General features: G+C 44.0%; 1 protein-coding gene and 1 long non-coding RNA gene across 6 annotated transcripts in view; one reads left to right on the forward strand and one right to left on the reverse strand.

The window, feature by feature from the left end:
- The window catches only part of LOC310831357, a 126,746-nt gene that overhangs the window by 76,517 nt on the left and 37,754 nt on the right, over nt 1-12,475 (forward strand). The window lies entirely within an intron of this gene.
- The window catches only part of SNX29 (sorting nexin 29), a 229,334-nt gene that overhangs the window by 68,429 nt on the left and 148,430 nt on the right, over nt 1-12,475 (reverse strand). For all 5 annotated transcript variants that reach the window (XM_083711484.1, XM_083711488.1, XM_083711486.1 and 2 more), the window contains one exon: nt 7,259-7,399. In XM_083711484.1, coding sequence (XP_083567610.1) covers nt 7,259-7,399 — 141 coding nt within the window. The remainder of the gene's footprint in view (nt 1-7,258; nt 7,400-12,475) is intronic.

The raw sequence follows: 12,475 nt of genomic DNA on the forward strand, positions 1-12,475 counted from the left end.
AGACATGACACCTGCGGAAATGTAAATGGGGCTATTTGCGCAGTTATGAGGCAGAACTGGCCACATAAATTTTGATACCATTCTCTACAAATGGCAGACATTTGGCAAACGATCAGATGCATTAATTTGAAAATATGTTAACGAGATTTAGATGAGGCATGAATTTTAGAGGGATGCAATAATAAAGACTATTTCGCCCGCATGAAAAACAGTTACATAGATGCACTCCGAGGGCCAACTGAAGTTGTGCATCTTGTTTGGCTGTCCTTCAAGTTACATCTCTGTTTTTGGAATCAATTCAGAATGCCTCTGCTAAAACAGCAGCAATGCCTTTCCCAGATCTCCATATTTATTTATTTTATGTTGTTAACTGCCAAGTGATGAAGAGTGGTCTACAAATTTAATGAATAGTAATTAGATAGATAGATGATAGATAGATAGATAGAGATAGATGATAGATAGATAGATAGATAGATAGATAGATAGATAGATAGATGATAGATAGATAGATGATAGATAGACAGACAGATGATAGATCTATATAGATAGATGATAGATATAGATATATAGATATATATAGATAGATAATAAAAACCTCTAGTCCTTGAAAGCTTTCCCTTCTACATACCGAAAAAATTAAGCACACACATATGAGATTAACAAATAAATAAAAATAAACCGAACCCCTAAACTTCAGGTAGCACAGAATGAAGCCACCCGAGTACTTGTCGAGGCTAGATGGTCAGAACCTATTACACACACTTCATTGAGACTGACTTCAAGCCAGACAGGTGGATTATGGAGCAAAAATGAGAGAGATGGTCTACTCTGCCAAGGAAATGTTTTCTGGATAGGGGAATAACCTTAGTTCTCTGCAATTCTCTCACTTGGAAGCTCTGGGCCAAAGAGAAGTCGCTTTCTTTTTTCGCTTGAAAACCGTGTCTACCTGAAATCCTGAAAGTCGGACCAGAGAGCAAACAGATGTCCTGCATGTAGGCCAACATTTGGTCTAACTCTGATGTTATTCTCTTTCTACAGAATCAAATACACACCATCATTAAAAGATGAAGATCCGCTTCTGTTTTGACACATCCTTAAAGCTGAGCGACACATCTCTCAACTCTGCTTGTGCAGTCTAGATAGTTTCTATCAGCAGCTACTAAAGAACAAGCCACTCACTTGTAATTCAGATAATATGACGGCAGCATCTATCTACACTCTTTCTTAGCTTTCTTAGCCAAATACAGGATTTCATATCTCTCCCACACACAAACGCTCAGGTTGCGTGCTCAGGGATTTAAAACTCTACTGGCATTCCTGGAAGAAATGATGGGAGAGAAGAGAACCGGCAATATCAGAAACAAAAGTATATTCATCCATGTTTACCTCATGGATTTTAAAAGCACGGTGTGCCTAGCTTCCAGGCCAGCTTAATTTAACTGGAACAGTCTGTGCCACAGCTACCTGTATAATTCACCCCAGCTCTGGAGCAGAGTCTGACGGGGATTTAAAATCTGCTGTTACGAGAGCGAAAAGGTGCCATCTAATTAAATGGGGAAGGACTAGAGCTCAGTGGAATGGGCCTTGCTTTGCAAGCCACACTTCCTCTGAGGAAACCCTGGCATCTGCAGTTAAAAGGATCAGGAGGTAGCAAGCTGGTAATGAGATAGAGGCTCTGCTGGAGGCCCTGGAGACCAGCTGCCAGACACACTACAAGATGGTATTGGGCTAGAGCAGGGGTCAACAAACATTTTCAACAGGGGGCCGGTCCGCTATTCCTCATACCTTGTGGGGGGCCGGACTATAATGGGGGGGGGTGAACGAATTCCTATGCTCCACAAATAGCCCAGAGATGCATTTTAAATAAAAGGACACATTCTACTCATGTAAAAAAACACTGATTCCGGGCCGGATTTAGAAAGCGATTGATCCGGATCCGGCCCCTGGCCATTAGGAGGATCAATAACCTGATCTGGTATATAAGGCAGCTTCCTATATACCAGGTGCCGGGTACCTTTGCCCCCCCCCCCATGTTGCTGAATTGTTAACGCCCATTATCCCTGGTCATTGGCTCTGCTTGCTGATACCCACAACATTTCTCAACATTTAAAAGAATACTGAGGATTATTATTTTTTATTATTATTATTTAATATCCCATACTTTCCTTGAGGCCAACAGGGCAGCTTACAACGCAGCATGTAATATGAACAGAAATCTAAACATTAAACAAAATGAAATAAAAATAAAAATTGGGGATGCATTATTTCATTTTCTTTAATTTATATTTCTGTTCATATTACATGCTGCGTCGTCATTTTGAATTGCAGGAACTCATCATGACAGTTCCCAAGCTACTCCCTTGACCAAGGAATTATTATTATTTTAATGCAGGCATCTGTGTTGACTATATATGACTATTTTCCTGATTTTGTGATTTCTTCCATGCTAATCTGTCACAAACACACACACCCACCCCTATCTCATTCTCTTCTCTGTCTACACACACACAACCCACAACTTAAGGATTCGGTGTACATAGCACAATACCCCATTTTATTAGGATGAGGGTAACTGCAATCCTATGCATAGCTTCCTGGGAGTAAGACTTGTAAAACACACCAAGCTTTAAACAAAAGATATCCAGGCACCTGAAGTGCAACCTTTGACTTTTAATTGGAAGTGTAAATAGTCTTACAAAGAAGTGTTACTGTTTAATTTGCTAGGGGTGGGGAACAGGAAACCCCATCAAAGAAAAGAAAATATGCATCTAGGCTCTGCCCGATTATTCCCTCCCCCTTTCTCCTATGCTAATCTGTTACAAACAAACTTGAAAGCCTCCTTATCGCCTCATTCACTCACCAGAGCAAGAAGGATTCGTTAGTTACCAAAGCTCTGGCAAATGATGCCAGAAAAACATATTGGAGCTGCACTCCTCTTCATTTCGTCTCCACTACAGCACTAGTTTCTCATATTAAATAAAATGTTAATAAGACAAAAGTTACAGGCATTTGTTTTCTTCCCTCTTCTCCATTGTGGAGAAACACACAGAAATGTGCAGGGCGAAATAATACTGCTTTTCTGTCTTTTGAGACAGTCAGATGGAACAACAGATACGTGTAAATATATATACAAGATATTATTTTGGATTATCTCCCCAATGCAGGACTTCAGAGTAGTAGGACTCACAGCAGAAATGGCAAGTGCATCCTAATCTCCAAGATGAAAAGACCCAATGTTCAATCTTTACTAACTTCGACGCCCCCTCAGTTATGGATGAAAGAGCAAGAATCGAATCGCAGGCCACGCTGACAGAATCCAAAGCAAAATGCATGAGGCATCCCTGAAGAGGTTATTCAGGAGGAGATACGGTACTGCTGTACTCTTCACACGCTTGCAGTATATAGGCACATTCCTATTTCCCCCCATAGGAACGCAAAATGAGTCTGCTGGATGAGGCCAAGGCCTATCTAGTCCAGCATCCTGTCCTCACATTCACCGACCCGATGCTTGTGGGAAACCAGCAAGCAGGATTCGAACGCAAGAGCACTCTCCGCTCCTGTGGTTTCTAGCAACTGATACTCAGAAGCATTGCTGCCTCTCTTTTTTGGCCAAATTACGTCACAAAAATTAGGGTGCGCATTATTATTGATGGCACATTTACATTTGCCAGCAAATACTTTTTTGTTTAGTTTTTTTAGTTTTTTTAAAATAATATTTATTGCCTTTCCCAACAATTTAGACACTACAGAAAAGAAAAACCATACAATACAATACAATACAATACAATACAAAAAAACACTACATTACACTAACAAAACACTAACATTAAACTAACAAAACAAAACAAACACAATTTAAAACACATCAAATACTTTCAATAACTTATCTTTCATTTACTTGTTTCCGCGACCTCCTCACACCTCCCTTTTTGTATTCCACTTCTATTAATTTTTTCAGCAATTCCTTTCCATCTTCCTCTATTTTTAATCTTATAATTGTCTTAACACATTCTAACCATATTTTTCCTTTAATACCCTATTAATCTATTTATCCTTAATTCCTTATAACATTTCTACTAAAGCCATATAACCTCATTCCAACATTTTCCTAACATTCATTAATTTTACAGTAATTCCATAAATAATCTTTAAACTTTTTCCAGTCTTCTTCCACCAACTCTTCTCCCTGGTCTCGGATTCTGCCAGTCATTTCCGCCAATTCCATGTAGTCCTACTTTTTTGGTTTCAAGGTTTTGAAAATTGAGGTGCACATTAGATTCGATGGCGCATTAGATTCACATAAATACGGTAATAATAACAACAACAAGAAGAAGAATTGCTAGTTCTTATATACCACTTTTTGTCGCAAGTGGCTTCGGAGCGGTTTACATAAAAAGAGACAAATTGTGTCACTACAAACCACAGAACACAACAGTAAAATATCAGCAGTATCAATGATAAAATGAAACTTGTACTATAAAACAAAACATACTGCAGGCTCAACAAAACAGTCTAACCACAGTTAAATGGACCACATCTAGTACAACATCCTTTTCTCATGCTGGGCAACAGGATTCCTATGGGAATCTGCAATACCTGAATACTCTACCCACTTGTAATTCAGGTGCATACTGCCTCTGACAGTGGAGCGAGGACATAATATTCAGAGTTGAGAGTCGTTGACAGCCATATCATCCATGACCGATCAAAACCTTCCACAAGTAGAGAAACTGGGAGGATAATTTCACCAAATATATCCAACAAGAGAATAAGATATCCCACATTTTTTCGGGGATAGGGCAGTGCCACAGCTTCCCTTTCCCCCACCCTTGCCTTGGTTGCCACAACCAATGGCAGCATCCACTGCGCTGGCAACCTGGCCGCCATTTTGTAAGGCCCTCCCTCCCAGCATAAATCGGCTGAGTATGTGTGCCAGTTGTCTCCCCAAATGGTAGGGACTATTTGGAGAAAATCCCAAGAAGGACAAGAAACAAAACTCTCTTAGATCCACTCAGAAAATTGCATTCCAAGAAAAGTTCACCACAGCTCTAGGTAAAATCACAAGACACATTGGCAATTCTTGTAAATTCCCAGCATCGCACTGAATACTCTTTATTTCACAGAAGGACAGGATGGTGAACTACTTCCTGGGCATTTTGCCATTGCCTTCAAGGGATGGAGATGGATTGTACCCGGCATCGTGCCAGACTACTCTATTAATTTCAAGAAGATGTCTTCTAGAACACCTTGCAAACTCTTCTGGATAATATAAATGTTCAGATTACTCTAGCTGCGATCATGACAGTAGCCAAGGTTCAGCTAAGGGAAGTGGTGTTCTCTTATTCAGCCCAAACGAAACAGCTTCACTGCTAGTGTGCGAAAAGGGAGAGACAAGGATGTCGACAAGGGTGATTCTGCCTCTGAGGTAACTGTCAGCTTTTTTTAAGGTGTGGATTTTTAACATCTTATTTTGCACTGGATTATGAGTGTGAATTTTGACTTTTTCAACCAGACACTCAAAAGCAAAAAGTACACGTCCTTCAATGGCAAAGAAAAATGATACAAACGATCTTCAGAGAAGTGCCGGTAAAAGACTACTAAAGACTTGTGAAAAGATGCAATACATATGCAAGGAATAAATCTGAATGGAAAGTAGTGAACAGCATCAGAACTTTTAAGGATACAATGAAGGACCACCTTATAACACAGAACAAAATCTTTAAATTACATTTTTTTGGGGGGGGCTACCATTAGATGTAGACAAACTAGGATTTTATGACTACATTTCTTATTTCTTGGGCAAAACTAGTCTTGGAAAAGCTTATTGTTCTGTTAATTTTAACAGGTCTACTCTGAGTAAAACTTGGTTTACTATCAACCCACGATCATACTCACACACCACTTAAATTAAGAAAATTCAATTTTTTAAGTCACATTTTTTAAAGGACAAGAACCAGTGTTCTACTAATGTGGAATAAACTCTGTCCTTCTCCTGAGCTTGGAGAAGAGATGGGAATCTCTTAGACACCAGAAAGATCTGAAATGCTGTTTTTCCAGCCTCTCCAAGGCTTAGCACAATAGGGAGAAGTCCTTCCTTCTGCACAGTTGCATTGGAGCACCTTCGCTGTGTTGTTGCCCAGTCAAGAACCCTTGCCCCTCACTTCAGACAGAAGACAAAATTTATGAGTCATTTAGGGGTGCAGGGGCAAGGACATGCTTCAGACAACCCATCACTGGTATTTGCAAACCCATTCCAAGCCACCATCCATTGATTTGGAAATGTTGGGGAGGTGATAAAAATTGTTCAGTGAGGAAACCCAGTTAAGTAGCATCCACAAGTCCTCTAGAGGCTAGACCAGGATTTTTCAACTTCGGGTTCCCAGCAGTGGTTGGACCACAACTCCCAGCACCCCCAGCCAACTTAGCCAATGGTCAGGGTTGATGGGAGTTGTGGTCAAAAACAGTCTGGGGACCCAAGGTTGAAGAACTCAACCAGAGAAACCCTATACAGTGGAACCTCAGGTTGCGAATGTGATCCGTGCGGGAGGCACCTTCACTACTCGCAGCGTTCGCAACCCGCAGCACCGCGACTGCGCACATGCGTGACGTGATTCGGCACTTCTGCGCATGCGCAAAGCACGATTTTTAGCACTTCTGCACATGCGCGAGAGCCAAAACCCGGAAGTAACCCATTCCGGTACTTCTGGGTTCGGTACGGTCCATAACCCGAAAACACGCAACCTGCAGCGTTTGTAACACGAGGTGTAACTGTACTCAATACCAACCTATGAGGGAGCGCCCATCCACATATCTGAACCCTTGATACATGCTCGCCTTGCCTCTACTTCCCCCCAGTCTCACAGCTGCTTCCTTCCTGGGGCAGAATCCAGCCAGCCTCTCCTGGAGCATCATGTCCTCTAATTTACCAATGTTGGTTATAGTGCTGAATATATATTAAGTGCTTCATTTCCTTCTTCATTCCTCCTCCTCCTCCCTAACCTCCCCCCCAAACTCACATGCAGTGTGACCATGTGATATAGTTCCAATTCTTATCTTGCAAAACTTTTTCTAAAAAAAAAACCTCAGATAATTCCTTGACCCATGAATTCCTTTGCTCATTGTCTCAAAGTTTTGTTGGACATAAAGGCATTTGTGCATTTCCTAAAGCTACGATTAATAGTAAATAATAAATAAATGCCCTGCTTTGCAAATGCATTTTGCATCTTAAGGCATCCACATGGTTTTCATTCACACTTACCTTGTTCCCAATGGCCTTTTTCGGTGGAAAGTTAAAACTTCTCACTTGGTGGTATTTTCCCTGCAACTTGTGATGAAGGACTCTGAACTCCGTGTATCTTCGATAGACATTCCACTCATCGTCTTTTATCCTTATATATACCTGTTGGAAGTAGATTGTGAAAGAAATCCATTTTAAATTGATGGAATAGCCATGCAGAATGTCCGAAGAGCCCTCCTGGGTCAGAGTAGGAGTCAATCAGGCCCAGGACCCTGTTTTCCCACATTGGGATTTGGGAAGAGGCAAGAGCAAAAGTCCTCTTCCTACATTTGCTCAAAGGGACATGGGTGGCGCTGTGGGTAAGACCACAGAGCCTAAGGCTTGCTGGTCAGAAGGTCTGCGGTTCGAATCCCTGCGACAGGGTGAGCTCCTGTTGCTCGGTCCCTGCTCCCGCCAACCTAGCAGTTCAAAAGCACATCAAGGTGCAAGTAGATAAATAGGTACCACTCCGGTGGAAAGGTAAACGGTGTTTCCATGTGCTGCTCTGGTTCGCCAGAAGCGGCTTAGTCATGCTGGCCACATGACCTGGAAGCTGTATGCCGGCTCCCTCGGCCAATAAAGCGAGATGAGCACCGCAACCCCAGAGTCGTCCACGACTGGACCTAACGGTCAGGGGTCCCTTTACCTTTACCGTTACATTTGCTACCCATCAGCTGTCACTCATGAGACACTCTGCCTCCAAACCTGAACATAAGATACTGCCAACAATGAAAGCAAGTACAGCACTTCTAGCAACAACACATCATCATAAGATGCTCTTAGAATCGTATAACTGTAGAGTTGGAAGGGACCACTGGGTCATCCAGTCCACCCCCCTGCAATGCACAGATGTGGGGCTTGAACCCACAACCCTGAGATTAAGTGTCTCGTGCTCTACCAGCTGAGCTATCCCAGCAGGATACTTGAGTATATTACTGTTAGAAGGTGAGCCTGCTGCGTCAGGCTAAAGGTCCATCTAGTCCAGGATCCTGTTCTTCCAGTGGCCAACCAATGCCTCTGGGCAGCAAAGGGGGAAGCCGCTCGGGCGCCTGGGGCGGGGCACCCAGGGGTGGGGAGAGTCACCCATAGGAATGGGTGCACCACGGGGCCTCCGGAGTCTGCCTGCCTCCTTCCACTCAGCCGCCCTACAGCTGGGGGGGGGGGAGGCAGCAGGTGGACCATTTGGGCAGCGTGGAGCCTGCGTGCACCCAATTCACCATGTCTCTCCCAGGGGAGATGCATGGCTCGGCTGCGCTGCAGGCCCCGCGGTGCCACCGGGCATTTTGTCACCCCGCTCAGAGGTGACACCCGGGGCACCCCGCACCCACTGCACCCCCCTTCCTCTGTCCTTGCCTCTGGGGAGCTTGAAAGCAGGAACTGAGCACAATGTGCAAATGTGCCTTCTGAATTTGTAACTCATGACTGATCCTTTCCCCCTTTACCCATCCCTCCAGTTCCCTTCTTTCCCCCTGTCACTTCCCACATGTCATATTTAAGACTGTATGCTCCTTGGGGCATAAACCTTCTTCTTGTACTATGCAAAGCACCATATATACCAATGACACAATCATCATAGGATTCCTCAACAGACCTCTCAAATGGACTAGAGAAGCAACTTTGCACACAACCTAGGAGAGGAGGGGGAGTTGTCACAGAGCCAAGAGTAATGAGTCATATTGTTATTATTATTATTTATTAAATTTGTATACAGTGGTACATCAGGTTAATTACTTAATTCGTTCCGGAGGTCCGTACTTAACCTAAAACTGTTCTTAACCTGAAGCACCACTTTAGCTAATGGGGCCTGCTGCTGCTGCCGCGCCACTGCTGCGCAATTTCTGTTCTCATCCTGAAGCAAAGTTCTTAACCTGAAGCACTATTTCTGGGTTAGCGGAGTCTGTAACCTGAAGCGTATGTAAGCCGAGGTACCACTGTACTGCCCTATACCTGTAGAACTCAGGGTGGTTCACGACATAAAATCACAATAAAACAACAACAGAAAATACATAATCATAAAAAACCGATAATCCTCCCTGTATCAGTCTACTTCCATCTCGGTCCCATTCCAACAGTGGGACCAACACTCAATGCTAGGGTGCTGGCTTTGGACGCAGAAAGTCTAAGGTTCAAACCTTGTCATCTATAGTTAGAAGAATCAGGTAGAAGATGATGGGAACAATTCCTCCTTGAAAGCTTGAAGAGCTTTCATAGAAGACACAATTGGGACTCAGAAGGGATGGGGTTCGGTGCCCTCTCTACGCTGTTGGACTCCAACCCCCATCAGTCCCAGGTAGTATGGCCAATGGCCAGGCATGATGGGAGTTGTAGTCCAGCAACACCACTTTGGCACCCAGTAGAAGTCAGCTTCCTATACTGAACTTACTATGGGATTTCCTTCTTTGGTTTATTATTTTGTGCTTCTGAAGGCAGCTTCCTACACGTATACAGATGGCGAATCCACATAGCCATTCGGCAGGTGCTCATTTATGAAAACAGGCTCTTGCTGCTCAGGCTACAGCCTCTTACGAGCTTCCTTAATAACTTTGATTCAGCTTCATTAACTCCCCGGAAGCCATGCAAACTCCTTGTATACCTTGCTGTTTGGCCATTGGTAACGAAAAACAAAACAAACCCTCCAGTAAGGTATTTATTTAAGGATCCTTGTTGTGATTTCAGAATTTATTACTTTTCCCCCCTAAATACCCTACGAGAAACAGCAGAACGAAGCATCTTAGCACGGCCTACTTTACTACTCATCCATTAAAGCATTATTTTCAAATTGTCTCTCAGGACGGTTCTGCCTTCCCTTCCAGCCAAATCATTCCTACTTTCAATGTGAGCAGCCATGGAGGCTTCTCTGGCGATGAAAGTGACAAAGCACAGGATACAAGGACGCTCCGGGGAACAAATCCCTGATATTCTGAAGGTAATTCAATGTATTGGGTCAAGTGCTTCTCAACCGCAGGAAGCAATCATTCAACTGCAGCTAGTAGTTGATGGGACTCGAGTACATCAGCAGGAGAGAAGGTTTACAGGTGGGAACCTGTAAGAAAATGTTGCAGCACAGTTCCAGCACTGCTCCTGTTTGGGCCAACAGGGGAGAGATATGTAGGGGATGTTTAGAGTGGGAGGAGGGAGGAATCGGAGACGAAGGAGAGAAAACAAAAGAACCTCCCCCCCCCCTCCCATCCGCACGCTTCTGAAATCTATAGTGGTACCTTGGTTCTGAAACATTCAAAAACCAAGGCACGGCTTCTGATTGGCGCAGGCGCCTCGGAAACAATAGCTGACAGCCACATCGGACGTTCAGCTTCTGAAAAACATTCAAAAACCAGAACACTTACTTCTGGGTTTTCGGCGTTCGAATTGTTCAAGTACCAAGGCGTTCAATAACCAAAGTTCCACTATACTTCGGTGTGCTAAGTAATAAATACATGACTCCTGTTTGAAGCTGGTTGCATGGATACTATAACCTGCTAGCTGCTCAAGCTCAAGCTCAATTCCTTCCTTCCTCTTCATTGTCCTCTTTTCAGCTGATAACTTCAGCAAGTCCTTTAATTTTGCTAGATGTCATGGACTGGCTGGAGGCAGAGGAGTGTTGGGAGGCACCAGCTGGGGAACCCCCCAGGGGAAGAGCCAGGGGATTGATGGTGGGATGAAGATGAGAGGTCAGAGGAAGAGGAAGGAGCAGAGGGGGGGGAGCTGTCAGAAGCAGAAGAGGTAACAGCGTTTAGTGAGCAGGAAGAGGCTGTGGCAGAGAGCAGTTCAGACTCCAGGCTGAAGCAGAGGCTGAAGAGGACTCAGGAGGCCCAGCTGAGACAGGCTGCTGAAGAATCCAGGGAGTCTCTCCCTCATGCTGTCACCAGCTCCCCTACCCCCAGTCTCCTAGAAAATGCAGAGAAATGAAGAGAGGACAGTTTGGTTGTGTGCAGATGCAGCTTGTGACTGCTGGGGAAAGACCTGGAGAGGAGGAGGCCTTAGAGAGCAGTGGGAAAGCAGGGACATTCAGTCCTCGCATTGGCTTCATTGGGGGAAGACCTACCAGGAAGATCACTAAGCCTGTGTTGACTTGGTTTCTTTAAATAAAGAGTTAACTTCACAGACACTGTGTTTTTTATTGCTGACCTATGCTGGACTCCAGCTCCTGTCACTGGACTTCTGGCTCCTTCAGACCCTTTTATCTCCCTGCTCTTTCCTCAGGGCTAACTTCTGAGCCAAACCAGTGCAAGCCAGAGAAAGGCTTCTTCAGATGATGGCACCCAAAGTTACAGTATGAAAATTTTTTATGAGACTGAAACATGCCCTTACACTATTTCAGGAATTGCCAGCATGGTGCCCATGGGCACACACATGCCCCAGGAGACTTTCCCTGGTGCCCACGGGATCCTCCCCCACCACTGAAATTAGGTTTGAAAGAAGTATTTTGTAGTAACAAAACAGGTGGCGGCAGGTGCTGGATTGGGGTGTTTGTATATGTGCTATCCACGACAGTTGCTCCAGTTTGCAAATGTCCCCACAGGCACAAAAAGGTTAGTAACCTCTGTGTTCTTTGATAAACAAATCCTCTGTCAGTGCAGGAAGAGCTCCAAGGGCACACACTGCTTTCTTTCTACGTGGTGCTGAAGAAGCATATGAAAGGGCCTGGAGAAATAATATAGTATTTCATGTCATGTTCCCTCCCACCCCTGTGAATAAAAGCTTAACCCTTCAGTTAATCAAGCTGCATAGTTATTAAAGCATTCCAGGTTTTGCTGATCGATTAGCCTGCAATCCTAAACCCTCCTACTAGGAAATAAGCTCCAATGAATGCAGTGGGGTTTATTTCTGAGTAACCATGTCGCAGTCAAATCACATAACATGCTAAACCATGGTTTGCACCAACTGTAGTTCAGAACCTAAACCACACTTTGACTTTCCAAAGATGAGCACCACCATAGGAGGCAATGATAATTAATGCAAGGTCTGGAGAAACGTAAAGGTTTTAGTCTGGCACCTAAAAACTGACAGAGGTGGCGCCATGCACATCTCCCTGAGAAGAACATTCCACTTGAAAAGGCCTGTTCTCAAGTGGCTATCCTCCATGCCCCCCACAGGTGGGGACACAGAGAAAGGCGTCTGATGAAGACCACAAGGTCCAGGGTGGTTCATAAAGGGAGAGCATTCCTATTCTAAAAAATGAGATTCTGCAACATGACTCAC

Source organism: Podarcis gaigeae, assembly GCF_964106915.1.
Source record: "Podarcis gaigeae genome assembly, chromosome: 14".
Classification (NCBI taxonomy): Eukaryota; Metazoa; Chordata; class Lepidosauria; order Squamata; family Lacertidae; genus Podarcis; species Podarcis gaigeae.